This window comes from Ambystoma mexicanum, chromosome 2p (genome assembly GCF_040938575.1).
Source record: "Ambystoma mexicanum isolate Mex_15411 chromosome 2p, UKY_AmexF1_1, whole genome shotgun sequence".
In the NCBI taxonomy this organism is placed as follows: domain Eukaryota; kingdom Metazoa; phylum Chordata; class Amphibia; order Caudata; family Ambystomatidae; genus Ambystoma; species Ambystoma mexicanum.
Genome location: NC_090923.1, coordinates 657,658,597 through 657,680,161, shown reverse-complemented (window position 1 = coordinate 657,680,161; position 21,565 = coordinate 657,658,597). Strand labels below are relative to the sequence as shown.

Below are 21,565 nucleotides of genomic sequence, written 5' to 3'. Positions count from 1 at the left end.
GATAACTAAACTGCAACACACACATATTAAAATAATTATTAAGGGACCCAACCCATATGATTTAATCCAACCAACACAAAAATAAATTGTTAGTTAAAAGTTTACCCACTTATCTGCTTAGTGCCCATGGCTCATTCAGTGGAGAATGAAGTACATAACTGCTTCCATACCCGATACGTTGTGTTTAGCTAAAAACTGTGTAATGTAAGTGAAATGCCCAGATAATACTAAATTAGGACAGGTTTTCGAAAATGATCATGAAAAAAAGTTATGAAAAATGTTATGAAAAGGCTCACCTCTGTCTGTGTCTGCCGTCAACATAAGGAGAGCCTAGAAAACGAATCAGTAGGAGTGGGGGTCAATGTAATAAAATGCAGAGTGATGGTACTCTATAATCTCACAGAACACGACTAATGCAAGACCTGTGTGATGTATCCATGTATCCCCTCACCAACTTCTTCTCGCACCACAGATTCTGCCGTGGAGAATGCCCTGTGCAAGTGCCTTCTGAAGCCCCTGATGGGTTGCATCTATGCCCAACTCTTGGAATACCACACCAGGGATGGGAGTCTGAAGAAGCTTCGGGAGAACCAGAAAAAGATGAAGACTCAGAGCCTGCCTGAGCTTGGCGTCACAGCTGAAGTACCCAATGCGGCCACCATGGAAAAAATTCAGCAGAAGCTCATCCTGATGCACTCCCTCTACTCACCTAAGGAGAAGGTCATCCAACTCCTCAAAGTTTGCAAACTCATCTACGAGGCCATGAATCATGTGCCGGAAAAAAGAGGTATGAGACTGTTACATGTAGTTACTGCCACAAGACAGAGTGGGGAAGGAGGTATGAGGTGTGAAACTATGAACACTTACACACATGCTGGTGAACCCTGATCACTGTCACATGCATGCTGGTGGAGGTATCACAAGGGATACATCACTGACTGCTGATCACAGTTAAAGGATATGTTATTGATAAAGCTAAAGAAGCACAATACCCCATCTCTGGTCACTGTGGCAACGAATGCTGGTAATAGAGGCACATACCTATCTGGGGATAGCGACATGGTAGCTTGCTGTTCATTTCTGTTTGTTTTTTCATCTATTGGGAATGTGTAAAATGCTAAGATAAAGCCTGTATGTCTTTTCAAAGGTTGATATTGATGTGTATGATGTATATTTCATCCACATATATTTGGCCTATTGAAATGTGAGTGTGGCTAGCAGTTGCATGTTTACATTAAAGAGCCACAGGGACAGTGCTAATCCTTGTGGAACTCTGCAGGATGAAGGTTGGGGTGTGCCACTGAAATGCGCAATTGCTACTTTTAATGGAGCTGATTGGGGGGCATGTCTTTCTATTCTGAAGTCGGGGCAAACTAGGTATAAGAGGACTGTGTGGTTAACCAATAGGCCAGAGATATGCCCAGCAGCATTAGTCCAGCGGGCTGGTTGTTTACTGTCCAATCCTTTTAGTTCTTTCCTGATGTTGAGCAATGAGGCTCCTCTGGCACTGGCTGGTCTGAGGCTGCATTGGCAGTTGTGGAACAAGTAGGTACCTTAACTGTATTTCTGGAACTGGAAGGTGATTCTCTTTCAATTATTTTGGCTTTCATTACTGGACTCTAGAAGAAGCCACTCACATCTACCTTGTATTCTTTTCAATAGGGGATGATGATTTCCTAAAATATTCTGCTTATTGATTATATTACGGTAACTACAAGTTAATACATCAGAACAGATGTCAGAAGAAAGGAAAAGAAAAAAGTGGCCTAATTCGTCAACATATGTAAAGTGCTGGACTTTCAAAGCAAGGTCTTCACGTATCATCATTACATACTCTGAGGAAGGAACCAAGGTCCTCAATTGCTAATTCAGAGGAAACCTGAGTGTATGTAGCTGGGAAATATTGACTATTAAGGAGTCTACTCCAAGCCAGCACAAGACAGACAGCTTTGAGGAGGCTGCTAGCCACGTGACCAGAACCTGCCACTCAGGTGCTTTGCCCACCACTTACCTCACCAGTTCTCCTTAGGCGTCCTCATCGCCGGCGTCTTCAGAAAAGGACAGACAAAGACAAGGAGCTTACCTGTTTGTGGCTGTTAGGCCAGATAGACCCAAGGGGAAACCCCACTATCTTGCATTTCACCTAAAAGGTACTTGCTACACAATTAATCCCCAGAAGGCATCACCTCCCTCCACAGCCCATCCTCACCCTAGCAACCATTTGAATGGCCAAGCTCCCAGAGCAGCCCCTTAAGCTGTCCTAGCAAACCTCCTCAATATTTTGCTTGCCCCATCAAACATCCACGGACCACATACACACGCCCCCTCAAGCTGATCAAAGCTCACTCAGTAGTCGCTAATGCGAAAGAAGTTGACAACCTCATCTCCTACACCAACCTTGAAGCTCGCTACATCACCAAAACATGGTGGTTTACCCCATCCTCCCCCATGTTTCCAACATCCTTCTACCGCCCTGCTACTACATCCAACATGCTAACTGGTCTGCAGTGGTAGACAGCAAAGTGGCAATTATCTACAGGAGAGATTTGCCATGCTCCATCATTCCCTCTTCCAGAGCAAACTTGTTTGAATCACTCTCTTGCCGGTTCCCTTTATAGCATAAGAAATCAATCACCTTCCACCTCATCTACAGACCACCTCACAGGAGTGACTCTTTTATTGAGGCCATCTTCAACTTACTCTCCTCTGTCAAATTACCACACACTAATAATATCTTGCTCTGAGATTTTCATGTCCTTCGAGTCTTACACCACCAACCACACATGAAGCACAACATCCTTTATGCTTTCTTCATCGCCGAAACATGGTTTACCATCTCCTCCCCAATGTTTTCAACATCCTCCTAACTGATGCTAAATGCTGACCAGCCTGCAAGGGTAGGCAGTAGAGTGGCAGTCATCCACAGGAGCAATTCGCAATGCTCCATCATTCCCTCTCCCAGGACAAGCTTGTTGGAATCACTCGCCTGCTGGTTCCCTTTTTTTCTCAAGGAATCTATGCCCTCCCACCTCACCTGCAGGCCACTACAGAGTGACTCTTTCATTGATGGCACCTTCAACTTACTCTCCTCTGTTGAATTAGCACACACTAATAATATCTTGCTCTGAAATTTCCGTGTCTTCTGGTCTTACACCACCAACCACACATGAAGCACACTTTTCACAACATCCTTGATGCTTTCTTCATCACCGAAACATGGTTTACCCTCTCCTCCCCAATGTTTTCAACATCCTCCTAACTGATGCTAAATGCTGACCAGCCTGGAAGGGTAGGCAGTAGAGTGGCAGTCGTCCACAGGAGCAATTCGCAATGCTCCATCATTCCCTCTCCCAGGACAAGCTTGTTGGAATTACTTGCGTGCTGGTTCCCTTTTTTCTCAAGGAATCCATGCCCTCCCACCTCACCTACAGGCCACTACAGAGTGACTCTTTCATTGATGGCACCTTCAACTTACTCTCCTCTGTCAAATTAGCACACACTAATAATATCTTGCTCTGAAATTTCCGTGTCTTCTGGTCTTACACCACCAACCACACATGAAGCACACTTTTCACAACATCCTTGATGCTTTCTTCATCACCGAAACATGGTTTACCCTCTCCTCCCTAATGTTTCAACATCATCCTAACTTCTGCTACATGCTGACCAGCCTGGAAGGGTAGGCAGCAGAGTGGCAATTATCCACAGGAGCAATTCGCAATGCTCCATCGTTCCCTCTTCCAGAACAAGCTTGTTCGAATCACTCGCCTGCCGGTTCCCTTTTTTTCTCAAGGAATCCATCCCCTCCCACATCACCTACAGACCACTACAGAGTGACTCTTTCATTGTTGTCATCTTCAACTTACTCTCCTCTATCAAATTAGCACACACTAATAATGTCTTTCTCTGAGTCTCACACCGACAACCACACTTGAAGTGCACTGTTCGCACTGAGCAGATCCGTGGACTTTAGGCAAATTGTGTTCTCCCGATGCACAACAATGCCAACACCCTAGACCTAGTCTTTACATCATCCTCCCTCATCATCTGCGTTGACCCTATGCACTCGACCGGTCTGACCAAATCGCCATCCCACTGTCAGTCACCCACTCAACCATGGCTTACAAAGGTCAGGCTAAACACCACCTCACTCAGTGCTAATATAATTGTCAATATATAATAGTGATTTGGTACTATACATCTAATTGTATGCCATACAACATAACTAATTGTCCACAAATGACAACAAAGTGCCTAACACGTAAAAGCTAGTTGCACAACTAGTTCTCTGTTCTGAATTATGTTTAGAAGGCGAACACTTTTAGAGGAGGAACCCATTGTGGACCCTCGAGCCCTTCAAAAATCTATCCCCAATATCAGAATAGAATTATACAAAACAGAGATCTGCCAGTTCAAAACCCGTTGCAGAGCCTTCTATACCTACACAATTTTATCCCTGACATCAGTCCTGGATTACACAAAACTGAGTTCCGCCATGTTGAATGAACAGGTCTGGAGCCTGCACAGACAGGTGCAGATCTATGGATGTTTCCGTATAACGGGCGCATGACCCATTAAAGTCACACAGATGCACTTCTAAATAGAGTAATTGGTGTAGGGGCCTGAAGGACACCTGTTGCAACTCTAGCCTTCCTAACTCTAGCCCCGAAGAACTTCCAAAGTGAAAGAAGAGAAGAAACACACAGAAGCGGTCATTGCTGTGAAATAGTTACACCGCAAATGGAAATGCATGATGGAAAACTGGTTTATTTCCTTTGCCGGATGCTTGTTGATTTTGGGCTAATTTTGGTGCGGTTTTGGCTGCGCGTTGCATACATTTTGGATATCACAACAGCAGAAATAGTGGCAAAAGTAGGGGTGCAGGAGAATTACGTGGACACAATGGCTTCTGCAATTAACATGAATGTGTTAGCTTCTTTGCATAAATGTCGATTTAGCTATGGTTCCATTCATTTGTGTAAAAATTACATGTAATTAAAGTATGGGTCATAAACACTATGGTATATAGTCAGGGCAGTTTCTAGACAATGCTGCGCCCAGGGTAAAACACCAGAATACTCACAAAGAGATGCTAATCTGGGAGGTGGGATCCTTCTTAAATATCTCTGAGCAGAGTATTACGCCATTGGGTGCATCAAGAGGGGGTAGGTGGATATGGGCAGGGCAAGCTTGTGTCACCTTCCACTGTGCACATAGTTCTGTTGCCTCGTAAATGGTTCTGTTAATTATGTTTAAATGTAAAGGATCAAGCTGTCCCAGCAGGTGGGAGATTTAGCAGGCTTTCCCTGCTGCACCCCTTCCACTCAACTGTGCACCAGGCCCTTTCCTGGTTTGCTTGCCCCTGGAGCCGGCAATGGATTTAATCATGATAGAGGGATAACAGTATTTGAACGCTGGGCCTATTAGTACTGAGGGTATTCTTTTGTATTATGTTCTCTTATCATGAATTATGGCTATCATAAAACTCAAAACCCCTTTAAACCTTATTGCCCCGGCTTGCCCCCTTGTAACGGAATGACTAGATTTGCACCTGCCACAACCTGCCCCACCCAATATTCACAGACAGGCTCCACTACAATGCAAAGTGCTGAACATTTCTCGGCTTAATAGTACTATTGTTATTATTACCATCTTGTAAAGACTACAAGAAAGGAAACCCCATTGTCTGATGTGCATTCATTGCATCAGTAACTCTGGCAGTGATCTCCTCCATTGTCATCCAACATCCAGAAATCCATTGGGCGTTGCTCTGGTGACCTACAATTTTGAGCTATGCACAGCGTAGCTACTAATCCAAATGAGGTGATGAGTAGACTACAAATCCACCCTACAGTGTATATGTCATCCTTATCTACCAAAAGAATCAAGTGTGGATTCAGAGGTAATCATGGCCCTGTGAGCATATGAGGTGGTGCCAACACTTCTCCTCAGTAGGTCTTGACCTTGTCACATTGCTACCATGTATTATGTTCTCTTATCATGAATTATGGCTATCATAAAACTTAAAACCCCTTTAAACCTTATTGCCCCGGCTTGCCCCCTTGTAACGGAATGACTAGATTTGCACCTGCCACAACCTGCCCCACCCAATATTCACAGACAGGCTCCACTACAATGCAAAGTGCTGAACATTTCTCGGCTTAATAGTACTATTGTTATTATTACCATCTTGTAAAGACTACAAGAAAGGAAACCCCATTGTCTGATGTGCATTCATTGCATCAGTAACTCTGGCAGTGATCTCCTCCATTGTCATCCAACATCCAGAAATCCATTGGGCGTTGCTCTGGTGACCTACAATTTTGAGCTATGCACAGCGTAGCTACTAATCCAAATGAGGTGATGAGTAGACTACAAATCCACCCTACAGTGTATATGTCATCCTTATCTACCAAAAGAATCAAGTGTGGATTCAGAGGTAATCATGGCCCTGTGAGCATATGAGGTGGTGCCAACACTTCTCCTCAGTAGGTCTTGACCTTGTCACATTGCTACCACATATATAACATATCTCTGAATATTTTCAATGCATTCTCCCTATGTTGGTTGTTTCTAGGTGTCTCCATAGCTCTTACCAAATGTTGTCCCTTGGCTACTCAGGGATCATTCTATCAAATTCTTCCTCCAAATCCCTGTCATATAGCCCACATTTTCCCCTTGCACAATCAATACAAACTATCTGTTCCCACAGTAACATACGCTGTTCTAGCATATCTGGACAGTCAAAATCGGTCGGTAATTCATAGGGTCACTTCTGTCCCCCTTCTTAAATACCGTAATTACCAATGACCACTTCCAGGAAGGGGGCTTAGGTCCCTGTGACTCACTAGTGGTCATTGAAAAGGTAAAATGTATCAGATGGAATGAGAGGTATGTGCTGTATAAGAACAGTATTGAAGTTGCATTGATCAAATGGGCCTCAATGATGTGTCTTTGTAGATACGTAATTGTCAACCTTGTTCCATTGCAGAGTCCCTGTGATGGTAGAAGATTGCGTAGTAGCATAATTACAGCACCTAATTTCAGTTTTAGCTCGTGAGGATGCATGTGTCAGCTAGTGAGGAGGCATTCGTCCTACAGCGTTTCGCTCTGTATGTTGAAATGATAGCTGTTGCTGAAGTGGGTGCACTTTGCCATTTGGACAACAGAGAGCAACCTAACACTGATAAATTGCATTAGCTGAGTACGGAAACATACCTTTATATATATAGATGTTTCCACTCTCTGCTTGGTATGTGTCTCTAAAACTGTAAGCTGTCCCATGCCAGGCAACTTGACACACTCAGAATTTTCTTATTTTTAATTGTATATAGCACTAAGAATACCTTTTGAAAAGACTCATTTCAGCAGGAGGGGAAAAGATGGCACTGCTAGGAAGACTAGAGTGAAGGAATATGAGAGGAAGTAGGAAGAAAATGGGATGGACGACAAATAAAGCAGTTTCAGGTAGTACAGGGACTAAACATTTATCCTTGTGCCCCTTAAGCACTGTGCAAAACATGGCGGTCCGCGTCTTGTGCAAGCCCTGTTTCAAAGGACAGTGGACCGCAACATCCTCGCTGCACCCACTAGAACTGCGGATACCGCAGTACATAAGGCTTATTTTTACTGCAGTAGAGCAGTTAAGTATCAAAGTCAAAACAGACTGGAGAATGCCATTCTCAATATTCCTTGTACCAGTATAATCAGTGTAACATTCACTTAAAGTTGAGATGGTTTTGCAAAGAATCCTATTATACCGTGTTCCTCTGTGAAACGTATTTGTGGTAGTTTAACACATGGGTAAAGGTGGCAAAAGAAGTATTGGGTGACGCCCTTCATTAATGGGCTGAAACACAGATCAACCTACTGTATATGCTAAAATTACGTCAATATGTGTATGTATATTTTAAGTTAATCACTAATTTCACAGGAAAAGAAGAACTTGATGTATGCTCTCATCTAGTAGTATTGCTACTATTAGCAGAGTAATATTCATTAGCGTCACACACACCAAGTTCAATGTGACTGCAGACTGGTGCTAGTCCCATGATCTTTAGCAAATTTAAAGGACTAGATAAAACAACAATGGATATTTGAAATAAACAGAAAATAAACAGATGATTTAGCCCAAGGAGCTCATGTTCCTATGAGCCGTAACGTAAATGGAAGGCTTAAAAGCCTTGAGTAAACACCTTCCATTCGCACCACGGCTCATTTTCAATCATTTGTATGGTAGAGAGGAGGGGCGGAAAGCAATTCAGTAGCAAGAAGCCGAGTCTTTCCTCAGTGACTGAGCAGACAACACATCTTTTACAACCCCAGAGAAACTGCCACCTGGCCCAGTGCTTAACGCTGCAATCAGACTGCCGTGTTAAATCTTTTTTCACCTAGATATTAGATTCTTACCGTATGGTGGGTTCAGGGCTGGCTAGTCGCTGATTTAGGGAAGATGATGCCGGATGTACCGACATCTCAGGGGGCCAGGCACTTACCTGGTCTTGATGAGGATGAGAACGCTGTAGTAGCCAATGATGAGAACAACTTTTCATTAACTGGATGCTATATCAAATTATGCATATTTGGAGTTTATAAGCTTCAACAAAAGCATGTGTCAAGTTTTTTATCCCAAGTTCCAGGGATGAGGAAGGGAATGATTAGAAGGGGTTGGTTAATGGTGTACTGATGGTGTGCCATGGAGCTGCAAGAGAGCGTAGCCCAGGATGGGGTCTGGCGTTAAGGTGAACAGAGCTGCCGGCAGCAGTCAGATGGCACACATCATACCATGAGTGAGGCAGAGAGCAACACTCACCGCTCCCTAGGATACAAGCTCAGTAGCCTGAGCAGCAAGCATCAGGCTGACCACTACTATTATCATTGTAGGAGTGAGGTCCCGGAGCGGAGTCAAGCTGACCTTACATTGTAAGTACTGTGTGATACGGAGAATATAAGAAACATGAGGAAGTGGTAAAGACAATGGAACATCGACGCAGACTTCAAACATTTGGGCTAATTTGTGTACATTCATGACAGGACAAATCAGAAGTGTGGGCTGGGGGATGAGGGGCAGCTGCATTGGAGCCCGCTGCCTGTGGTGTCTATGGCTGTTGTGGCCACACAGCACCTGGGGAGGAGGCAGACGAGTTACCCAAAGTCAAGTCTCAGAATATTGCCCTTCACGTATAGATATCTTGGAAATGGCCAGCTAATTTATATTCGTGAAAGGTTCTGCTCTTCCATTTTCAAAAGTGTACATTGAGCCAACAGTAGGCGGTAGCCTGTAGCCCCTTCTGCAAGCCTCGGCCAACGCTGTTGTGCAACAAGCCTAAGATCACCAGTGAGTGGTTGCATTGTGGGGTACAAAGGATCACTGTTAATCATATTTATATAATTCTGCAGCATTACGCAGCACGTCATCTTATTTCATGCACTATTTAGTGTTCCTAATTTGTAATAAGTTCAAACACAAACGTCTACTCTAACGCTAAGCTGAACCTATACTGGTGCTCCATTGTGTATGGGATGATACATCCTAATCCTAATTGAAACCCTCATTTTTAGACATATTCTAACCTTAAATGCCACCAACAAGCTATTCCAATTCTAAGCCTCTCGCCCAAACGTAGGACAACTCTCCTGTTAGCCTCACCAAATGCTTCTTTACATGTGTGTGAGTGTGATCTTGAACACTATTTGGACTATTTATTTATTTATTTATTTATTCACATTTGTAGAGCGCACAGAAGCCCTTAGGCATCGTGGCGCCGTTACAGGAGATTCAAACTTGTACATGACAATGGAAATGCATACAGTACATGCTTAGCTGTGGAGACGAAGGGGAAGGAGAGACAGACTAGGAAGGTGAAGAGGACAAGAGGTTAGTTGACTATTGCAGTTTTTAGCGCTTTCCTGAATACTGAGAGAGATGGTTCCACTGTAACTGAGTTGGGTGCAATATGCGGGAAGCCAATGTCTCCTGCTTTCGACCTTTAGGACATTAGGCCTCATTACGAGTCAGCTGGTCCGGAAAGAACGGTGGCGGTAAATCCGCCACCACCGTTCTTTCCGGACCGGCTGATCTCGAGTTCTGCAGGGGGGAGGTGTCACTCCCGCCAGGTCTAACCTGGCAGGTTTGACACCACCCGTCTGCAAGCGGACGTGGAAACACTGGCACCATTACCGCATGGTGCCAGTGTTTCCACTTCCCCATACCCATGGAGTCCTATAGGACTCCATGGGAATGGGGATTTACCGAATTCCGCCTCCGGAATTACCGGGTCACTGGGGTTGTAATGCCCCGGTGATTCCGGGAATCACGGAGGCGGAATGGTAATACGAGTCCGGCTGTAACCTGCCGGTTTTTCCGGCTCGGTTACCGCCAGACTGGTAATGAGGCCCATTGTGTTCCAATGTGTCCAAGAGGACGATACTAATGAAAAGGCACATTAACATTGCTGTTAGCATTTCTTCATGGGTCATTGTGTTTTTTCCAATACCAAAAAATATTATCCCATAAAGTTCATGGTTTCAGTTAATTTCTTTTAGTTCAACTAAATAAACTAAGTTACTCGACCTGCAGGTGTAATTAGGATTTTAAAAGAATTTCAACAGCCTAGTGCGTTTATCCAGATGTTTGTAAAAGGGGTTTGGAAGTTTGCCAATTTCATACATTAAGGGTGACAACCAATCTGTGTAAAATAATGGTAAGGAAATGTTTTATGATGCTCCTCTTCTATGGCACTTATAATAAACTTGGTATAATCCTCTGCCTATTGATGTAAAATAAAACTAGGTATGTGGGGGTTTATGAGTGTAGTCATTGCAGATTCTCTGAGTCAAAATCTTCGTGTATATTTTAGCAAAGCTGTTTAGCAAGGAAATGGTGCTCTCTGTGGGACAGCGGGGGTTACACCATTATTGCTATAACTGTTCCGAGGTCAGGAAGGAATTGAATAATTCGGCTATGTGTGGTGAAAGGTCTTCCTGAATATTTCGTAAACTGACATTTCGGCCCTGTTAGAAGTGGAGGCCTTGTTTCCTGAAAGTTCCATAACTGCCGAAGTGAACTTGTCTGTTATTTCTTTCAAAAGGTCAGATTTCTCACCCTCTGAAAGCTCAGTCAATGTAAAACAATTCAGGTAAACCTCTCAGAAGATGGTACTTTTAGTGACCGCTGCATAAGGATTGATACAAGCCCCTTTTTTAAAAAAAATCTTTGTGTATTCTGTTCGGCGTGATAATCCTCCCTCCACTGCACTCAACTACCCTAACTGTCCCTATTTGGTTGTTTTGTAGATGAACCATAATCTTCTGAGATAAAAATCTATCTTCACCTCCTGCCTCCTATAGTACAATTGCCAAACCTTCAACAAATTATACTCTGTTTATATCGTTAGCAGGACTCCCAACTCTGCCTGTTTTTATTCTTTCTCTTGATTGATACGATTGGCCTTCAAGCTAATTTGACAAACCATGCGGATGCCAGTTTCATCTACATCCGCCTTTATGTTTCCCATATTATCAGCTGCATCATTTGTAATAAATAATCCCAGAGGGGCCTGCATATACAATCTCCCAGAAGAGGGGCGAGTAAAGCGAACTCCTTGACGTGCTGTAATCAATTTCTACTTTTTGACTCCTTGTGGTTCTTCTGACTTGTTTGTTCATCCCAGCTTGTGTGACCCCATTCACCGCTTGTAGGCAAGGCCCACTGTTCACCTCCATGCTCTGTTTTCACTGGGGGTCTTGCCATAAACCCACCCCTTTCTCCATGGACTGGCCCCACCAAAGAATGTCTTTTCACCCCTTCTGCCCTCCAACTTGTCATCGAGTCCCCTCATGACTCCTCCCTCCTGCCTCTCTCCTAACCCGGCACGTCTGCATCCTCCAACCCCCTGCCTATACTCCTTCTGCCCCTGGAAGGACTCATGCCCTCTCCTTCTAGGCCACCATACATTCGCCACATCAGCAGACTTCGGACAATCCACCAAACCTACGCGCAGCATCCACCATCAGCCTAACACTGGCCAGAATAATAGGACAATACCCCATCTTCTGTTACTATTTCAATCGTAACAGTCCCTCCCAGTGGAAAGCGGCTGTTGGTCCTCTGCTCAAGATACCCTATGATTTACTTTCACCCCATCAATCACAACAAATATTGCATTGTTTAGTGCAACCAATGAAGGTGGATGAAATGGGCAAGATCGTGTTCCTTGGAATAATAAATTAATTGATATATCCTCCTTCTTTGGCTCATAACTGTATTTAAATATCCCGTGATGTTCATCTCTCTACTTGCAAATCCTGATTTAATTAGGAACAGGTACCCCAGGAATTTTGCCTGGCCAAGATTAAGTGCCTAAACAGAAAATATCCTCATATCTCGTCCCACGGAGGTAACTTTGAACCCAACTATAAACCGTACCTTATCCCTGATTTTTTTAGCTAATCGAAAATGTACCCTTCATCCAACCATCATTGCCACTCCTCTAAATTTTGATTTTTGGAACAAATGGAATTGATGCCTGAAAGCTTTAGATTTCACTCTCTTCATATCGTCTTTGAACAAATATGACTCCTGGTGAAGAGCAATATCAAGTACCAGTTTGTCCATCCTAGCCAGGACTGATGTCTGCTTGACTGGGAATTTTAAACGGTATATCAGCCCCCTTACTAAATTCAGTGGCTCTTTGAGCTATATATTACACCCCATATAGCATAAAATACTGCTTATTGGGCCTCATTATGACTCTGACGGTAGCCGTGCCAGCAAAACTGGCACGGCTACCGCTGGAGTCCTTTTTTCCGGCGCCTGGGAATGGGCAATTACTGGGGCATTACAGCCCTGGTGCACCCGGTAATGGCCCATTCCTGGGCGACGGAAAATATTACTCCCCATTCCCATTTGAGTCCCATTGGACTCAATGGGAATGGGAAGGTCGGATGCACCGGCACCATTCGTGAATGGTGCCGGTGGTGTCCGGTCAAATGGTCGAAAATAAATGGTCGAATGACCATTTGATCGAATCAAAATGGTTGAAAAAAAAGGGTCGAATTTTTTTATTTATTTATTTATATATTTTTTTTAAAGTTTTGGTTGCTTAAAAAATATTTTTAATAAAGAAAAAGGGGTGTTTGAGGGGGAACCCCCCCATAAAATAAAAAATACCATTTGGTTTTCGACCAAATTACTGGTAACCGGTGCCGGTGCATCCAACATGGTCTGCTCGTGGGTGCCGGTCCGCCCGCCAGGTCAGGCCTGCCAGCCGAAAAGGCACCCACTCGCAGACCTCCTAGTTTGCCGGGCCGGTAACAACTGTACCGGCAAGCTTAACGGTACCGTTGTTACTGGACCGGCAAACCTATAATGAAGCCCATTGTGCCTTCGACCATTGGATGGGTACAACCTTTCTGACATTTACCCTCAGCAAAACTGAAATCCGGTTGTGAGACGGGAAAGCAACAGAGCCGCATTGCGCTTCAAAGATGAAGTTTCCTTTCAGCATTGCTTTGGTACCAGCTCTTGGAGGCCTCATGAGTAATTTGTCCCAGAGGCAAACAGCAAGAGGAAAGTAACGTGCAGCTACTGATTCTGAGAGCTGCAGAATTGGTGCAACCAGCAGCCCAAGGCCCGAATGAGAAGAGGACCACCCAATGGAGGTGGTTGACTGAACAAAGGAGGAGACATAGGCAGAGGCTCAGGCACCCTTAGCATGCCTTATTGAGGTTTGGGAGCAGTTTCCAGTCTGTTGAAGGTCTCCAGTACGTGCCGGTCATGGCAACTAAGCATGTCAGTCGAGCTAGGAGACAGAGCGCAAAAAGCAGCAGGAATCAGACTGATACTTTGAGGGTTCCTCCAGCTCCTTTCTGGGGCAAGGTGGTTGCACATTGTTGCGGCTATTTATGTAAATAAACTAAGATTGTGGTAATTGTTAAGATTGTGCTAGCTGACTGGACACAGATATAGGCTGAGGGAGAGGCAGAGAAGTGTGAAACATACAAGCTGCTGGTACACAACACAGATCAAGCAGGAACATGCATGGCAGAGATGCTGATGAGGAAATGATGGGCTCTAACATATCAGGGTACATTGACACAAAGGAAGGACATGCTCAGACATCTACACAATGGCAGAAAAGAGGTGGTTCAGCAATGTGAAGTCGGGGTTTAGCTGCTCTCTGCATGTTAGTGTTGTAGGGGTTGGTTGGACATGAGAAGCTCTTCAAAGCGTTGTAAAGTAACGTTTGCATTCAGGCGGGTGAGAGTCATAATCTTAGCCCTAATCCTGAAGACCTAGTGCTGAGCGATAGCATGGCAAGCACAGTCTTTGCATGAAGGCAGTTCTGGGTGGGGTGTGACCCACAAGCTGTAGTCACATGTTTCAAAGGGTTCCAGTGTCAGAAACAAGGGACTTCATTTATTTGTTGTAACACATCAATTATGCAGTAAAACCTACAACCAGGGAGGAAGCTAGCCACCCCAGCATAGTTCACAGTGATTATTGTGTTGAGAGCATCATTTACCAGAATAAAGTGATGCTCTTCGACTCAGCCTATTGTTTATGTTTTTGGAAGACTCTATTTGTCCCAATGATCTATATTGTTAAGTCAACTGGGACTTCAATCTCAGCAGTGTTGTGTGATCATGTGCAGAGATTTTGGGGACCTAGGAGGTTTGTTCTTCATGGATTTGTTGACACTCTTTGCTTCTCGGTGCTTACATGAAGGATCAATGTGTGTGTTGACCTACACATAGTTGGTTTAGCTATGCCAGCTCATTGTGCAATGTATCTTTCTTGGGTTTTGGGGATGCTTATGGATTTTCATCGGGGCAAATGGATTTTAAGTAGATAACTCAAATTTAACTATAATATTCTTGATGTGAATTTCAGAATGTTTAGTTACTGAGGGCTTCATTTTCTAAGTCTTCTGAGTGGTATCTGAGGTGTAGAACACTGCTTAAGTATTTTACACATTAGACATCATATACCGCTCTTGGGCATTTTCCTTGTTTGAGCTAGAGCGTGGAAAGCATGTACAGATTATGCTTACTCCCTACGCTACTCCTGCAAAAATCTGAGGAACCCAGGTGATTTTAATACCTCCTAAAACTGAATAGGAAAGGAAAAAAGAGGTTGCTTCTTATGAGGGATTTTTTTAAGGACAGTTTCCAAATGTTCAAATGCCCATCAGATAGCTCACCCAAGAAAAAAAGCCAAACACACCAAGCATGCCTGGCTCCTTAATGGCATCTTGTATTCACAAGCAAGTGACCCCATGAAGTACTGAGGAGAGGCAAACACCCCCATCTCGTGTAGGGCAGGAGCCCACACACCCCTCTCTCCGGATTGGAGCCTTGCAACGCTGTAGGGGCAGCTATACTTGTGATCCCAAGCATCGAAGGCTGCCAGCAACTGCTGCAGCCCACCCCCGGATCAGCGCTTCTACAAGCGATCACCCTGCAGGTGAGATGCGCACCCAGAGCAACTGCATCTGTCCTGGAGACCCACGCCGCCATTACTACCCACGAGGAGCGAGTCACCCACATTTTTGAAAAATGCCCAAGATGGCCGACGCTTCCCGTTCCTGAATTTGTGTATTCAGGTCGCTAGGCAACCAAATGCAAATGTGCTGATAGGCTGCTTACCCCGACCGTAAGGCGCCAGCCGTGCCCCCTATGACGAAGGCCCACCCAGACAAAGGCCTACACCTGTCTGGACCTGTCCGGACCGGGCAGGACGAAACAGAACCTCGTGCTGCAAGCCACGGGTAAGTGCAATCCCGACTTATCATCATCTGTTAACCACTCCCCTGGCCCCACGCCCAACCCCCAGGAAACCCGCTCAACTGCCACCGTACCAACTACCCACGTCATTCTTGGACCCTTGCCTGTTGCCCTGTCTAGCAATTTTCGACTCTGCCCTGTGCTACATGTCTTTTGCCTGTGGCATTGCCTTAGCAATCTCGATTCCACCTTGTGCTACATTCCACCTTGTGCGGGAGTCACTCGGCACAGGCACCTATTACGTACTCGTTGCCACAGTGACTTGCTCTGCCACCGAACTGATAAACGGCATTTCTTTCACTCCTAACTTACCTGCTAAATAAACCCTCATGCTGCACAGTACCGATGTCTGCATACTGCATTCTAATCTTCTGCGTTACATGACAAAATGGCAATTGAGCCCTCATGTGAATTTCGAATTTAGGTGGCCTAGTGCTATGATGCACCTGTTGTGCCCCATGGTCGCTAATTCACCATATTTGATCTGTGTTGTGCCCCATGGTCGCTAATTGACCACATTTGATCTGTGTTGTGCCCAACGTTCCCTGTAAGGTGCGCGCCTGTGCGGCTGCGCACCTTTGATTTAGGAGCCGCGCATATTGCACATTTACCGCGCACTTGCTCATTTTGCTGCAAATCATTTTTTAAAATTTTTTTCCAATTTTTTTTTTTATAAAACACATTTTTTGGGGGGGGGGGTGTTGGCTGGGCTGGTAATGTGCTGAACAAACTAGGGTCCGACTAGGAGGAGGATGGCCCTGTCAGCAGCACTCAGCGCTCGGCATGAGACTGCTTCGGTTTCTAGGGCTTCAGGAAGGGGCCTGCTTGCATGGGCGTAGGATACAGGGGGGTATGGGGGTGACAAATCCCCCCACAATTTTAAGTGGGGGAGATACAATGGCCTTTATCCCCCCCAGTTTGTGTGTCCTCTGTCTGAAGTTTACACGCAGCAGGCGCAGGCCAACGCTGTGGATTAGATTCCCCATGGCATGATTGATTTCATTCACACTGTACAACGGTGCGGGAGGGGAGGGGGAGGTTGTTGACAACTCTTGCTCGCGTTCCCCTCCTCCCCCACCCCCAGGGAATACGGCACGTGCCAGTCCAGGCTGGGCTGGAGTGCGCAGTGCACTTCTGCGCAGCTTGCCAGCCTCCTCCTCTCACCTTCAGAATCAGAAGCCAGCAGGCAGCAACGCATGCTGTGGCTTCCGAGACTCGTGATTGTGACGATTTTGTCTGCTTTCTCCTTTCTGCTGCACAGGTTGGTTAGTACATATATTCTTCCAAATCTAAAATGAATTATTTATTCCTTCCGTTGTCCCTGACGTTACATGGAAGGAACCAGTGAGGCCCTCTCTGCTGTTGGCCGAAGCTGTGCTCTGGTAATTGTCTGCCCCTCTTCTATCAGGGGCCTGTTGGTTCTCATGTGTCTGCTACCAGCTCCCTGAAGTGCTGCTCTTGTCGTAAATCTTAGCACTACACTTAATTACACAGACCTTTATCTCATTATGGAAGCAGAAAAGCAGAGGGCACAGAGGCGGGGGTTCAGTTTACAAATACTGCTATTTCTACAGTCGCTCGCTGCTAATGTTGTTATTACACAGTTATTTAAATCCGGAGTATTGGTTCATCAGCAATACTGCCGCCTTTATCCCAAAATGCACAGCAGACATTTCTTTCATTCTAAATTGAAGAGCATCACGACTAGCATAAATTGTTCCAGAGGACTTTATGTTCTGTGTCACAGAGAAGATCCCAAAGACTGCATTGAACGTGTACTTATTGCTAAAGCAACCCCTGCCCATTAAACCTTAGATGTGTAGGGGCATGGCACTAATGAACCCACACATATGCCAGTCACCGTTGTAGATACGCTTCTTGGCACAGGGTTTTATGGGGCCTGTTGGATGAGTAGGGTGCAGGGATCCCTTGTCTGTCCGGTCGTTTGTTTGTGCCCTTCTTCAATCCCTCAAAATAATCGAGCCAATGAGTCAGTGCATACATCCGTAATGGCATGCTTTGATATTTTGGATTTAGAAAGATATACAATAGCAGGAATAGCAGGAAAACCTACAACATGTAGATTGAACAATAACATGCACCTTTCTAGTTGGGCCCAGGGCAACACTTTTACGTATATCCTCCAATACACGCATGCTTTCCGTGAGCAGCAAGACTATTTGTGCTATGCGTTCTTTCTGAAAGGCCAGCGAAAGGTCCTGCAGCCTGTTCCGCTTATCAGCGCTTAAAATGAACAGCTTCTCACACAGGGTGTGGGGGGTCGACTCGTTAGCCGTGGACTCTGGTTGGTATATGTGTAGGGGCGGTGGGTGGGAGCACATTTCAGTTGGAGCAATAGGAGGAAAGTGTTTTTGCACCCGAACCCAAAGGCTTTGAAAAAATTATGAATTGCTTTCCTCAACACCTTTTGGGTTCAGGTGCAAATAATGACACGCACTTAAATAGTGCATCCAAAATCTGAAGAGCCTGAGCTAACACAATGTTTGTAATAAAAGCAGGTCCGATCGTCACTCGTCCTTAAGCTGATTGTGAATCATAATACATTCCAATTTCACATGCTCTGCCCACGGAGTATACACACACTGGCAATATACAGACATCACAAACACATAGTTTCACAAGCCAAAAATCCACTTACCTTTTTAATTGGTCTCCTCGTAATGGCAGCATGCTGTACACTAGAGCGTGCATGACACACACACAGACAGAGCGATGCATACGATAAGTGTGAATCCATATAGATATCACGTTGAAAAGATCGGTCTAGCTAAAATAAATGGTTTTGCTTTTTTTTTTTTATCGAAGGATGTTTGGGGTTTGTAACCACGTACTAGGATTGCACTGTATATTATGTATTCATTAAAAGAAATCAAACTTTTAAAAAAATTAACTATAAAATGTTAACAATGCAGTGTGCCCCTTCCATACACACATTTATTTACTGTGCATTTGTTAGCCGCTTATGCAGTGAGTGAGTACATTGTGTTTCAAAGCGCCCAATAGAAACTGCCTGCATTGGCCAGGAATTGAACCAGGCCTCCCACAGAACCGCCAATGCCTTGTCTGCTTTGAGCTCCAAGTGCCTGCCAGTTTTTTTCATTTTATTTAAAGCACTCTTCTGAAACATAATGACTTAATTGGAGCTGTAAACTGCTACTGATGTAATAAACATGTCTGAGCCAGGTCTGCCTTCAGCCACTCAATGAGGTCCTGTTAAAAACAAGCATTGGCAAAGCCAACAGTTTTGGCTTGTGGATAAGTATTAGACATTTGCCAGGGACTGCTATTATATACCCGAGCACTCTCACCATTTTGCAGCTGCTACCATCAATGGTCAGGTAACACCACCATGACATGGCCTGGCAAATGCATTACCCATGCCTACTCAAAAGTCAAAATGTTTGACATTGCCAGTTTTTCTTGCATTATGCAATAGTTGAGTAGCGCTGTAACTTTGTGTTTTGTATTGCTTAGGCAATACAAAACAGAGGTTGTTCAAAAAAGTATGTTTGGCTTTTAAGCATTTGGAAATGGTTTGAAAAGTACAAAACCAATTAGAAAAGTATATATACCTTTAAATAAATCAGCTCAACAAAACGTATATGCTTCTCGTTGTATTTGTCCCCTATTGAACAGAAGACATAGAATGCACAGTGATTGGGCCCATACAAAAATGCTCTGACTTATGGCGATGTGCAGACACACAATGAACACAATTGATACAGTTGCTTGCTTGAAGTCATTTTTCGGCACATGAATGCATATGCTGGGCGGAAAATGTGCAGGGGCTGCTTTTAGCTCCAGGTCAGGGTATCTTTATTCAGATCTGTTCACACGGGTGCGATAGCCATCCCTGTAGCAGAGCACGTTTGCACATGCATGCCCCCAATATGTTTTCTCTGGGCTCAATTTTGTTGAGGAAGGCTAGGAACTAGCGGCGATTTGGGCAAGTTAGTGGGAACTTGGTCAGTATGTGTTGTTGTTTGCACAGGTCTCTTTACCCCTAAGGCCCAGGCGCAGTCCCTGCAGTCTGCAGATTAGTGGAACAAAGAATAGGAGGAGAGGATGGATGGAGAGGGAACAGATTTTTGATAAGCCTGAGAGATGAGCTAAAGTCTTGGGAGGAGAATAGAGCACCCAAATGTCCCTTGAAGTAGAGCTTTTTGTGCCGCAAATTTGCATTCCTCGCTTGCACACTGTGGAATCTGATCACTAAGCCTTGCTCACTGGTGGGGCGCTGCGCCGCCGCAGCCGCTGCGCCACCGCTGACCACCCCCGGTCTGGCAGCGCATCATTCAGTTGCGCACATGACTGAAAAACAGCCCGCACACAACTATTCTTTGGCGCACACAGCCCAGAAAAATTAGAGGGAACATTGGTTGTGCCCCATGGTCGCTAATAGACCACATTTGATCTGTGTTGTGCCCCATGGTCGCTAATAGACCACATTCGATCTGTGTTGTGCCCCATGGTCGCTAATAGACCACATTTGATCTGTGTTGCGCCCTTTGGTCGCTAATGAACCACATTTGATCTGTGTTGCGCCCCATGGTCGTTAATAGACCACATTTGATCTGTGTTGTGCCCCTTGGTCGCTAATAGACCACATTTGATTTGTGTTGTGCCCCATGGTCGCTAATAGACCACATTTGATCTGTGTTGTGCCCCTTGGTCGCTAATAGACCACATTTGATCTATGTTGTGCCCCATGGTCGCTAATAGACCACAATTGATCTGTGTTGTGCCCCTTGGTCGCTAATAAACCACATTTGATTTGTGCGGTGCCTTACCCGTAGTTATTACTGTACTTTACTACTGTAGTGCCTACCTAGTGTCTACACATAAGTTAATTGAGTACACAAACGACTCTTGTTAATAACCTATGAACCTCATTGCTCCCATCTTTAGAGCCAAGTCACCCACAATAGCCACATTTAGAGGCACCACTCTAACTATGGCTACTCTCCTCCCATTGCTCCAGAATATCTCACCTCAGAACCGCGCCCACACAACCCCACCACTTTACCCAGATATACTATCTCCAACAGAATGGATAAACAAATTTGCCCGCCCACCCTCACCCTGCTTACCCTGTCCCACACCCCTTAGAAATACTACACTACGTTCTCGCCTTGTTGCACCTACTACCACACTCTTGAACATAGCCCCACCGACCATGATTAGAAACGACTCAGCTATCGCACTAATCTTGATACAAAACTCACCAGAATGCTCGCCAATCAGACTAAGAACCCCAAGCAGCCTGCCTCACTTACTGACCTCCCACCGAGTCACAACCCAGCAATACCTCACTCACCACCACACACGAAACCCAACCCTCCACAGACCTCTATCAAGGGAGCTCTCATCAACGCTCGTTCATTGGTAGCCCATGCTACTGATGTCGCCGACAGTATCTCCAATAACCACCTAGACTTTATCGCTATCACAGAGACATGGCTCCACCCATCAGCCGGTCCCACAATAGCTCTATTCATTCTGGACAACTACAACATCTTCCGTGCTGACAGAAAAAATGGAATAGGAGGAGGAATAGCAATTATTGCGAAATCCGCCCTAAACATTAGAGAAGTAACCAGCACAACCCTACCTTCAGCCGAACTTTTATCCGTCAAACTCCCATTATCTGACACACAAACCATCCTGCTCCATATTATATACAGACCCCCAGAACCCCCCTCCACCTTTGAAGAGGACATCTCTCTCCTACTCACTACCAATTTGAAACCGAAATCCC

The 21,565-nt window shown here is 45.0% G+C and overlaps 1 protein-coding gene across 2 annotated transcripts in view; it reads left to right on the top strand.

Annotated features, from left to right (window-relative positions):
* Positions 1–21,565, top strand: part of RINL (Ras and Rab interactor like) — a 219,398-nt gene that overhangs the window by 151,082 nt on the left and 46,751 nt on the right. For both annotated transcript variants that reach the window (XM_069644213.1, XM_069644212.1), the window contains exon 4: positions 473–787. In XM_069644213.1, coding sequence (XP_069500314.1) covers positions 473–787 — 315 coding nt within the window. The remainder of the gene's footprint in view (positions 1–472; positions 788–21,565) is intronic.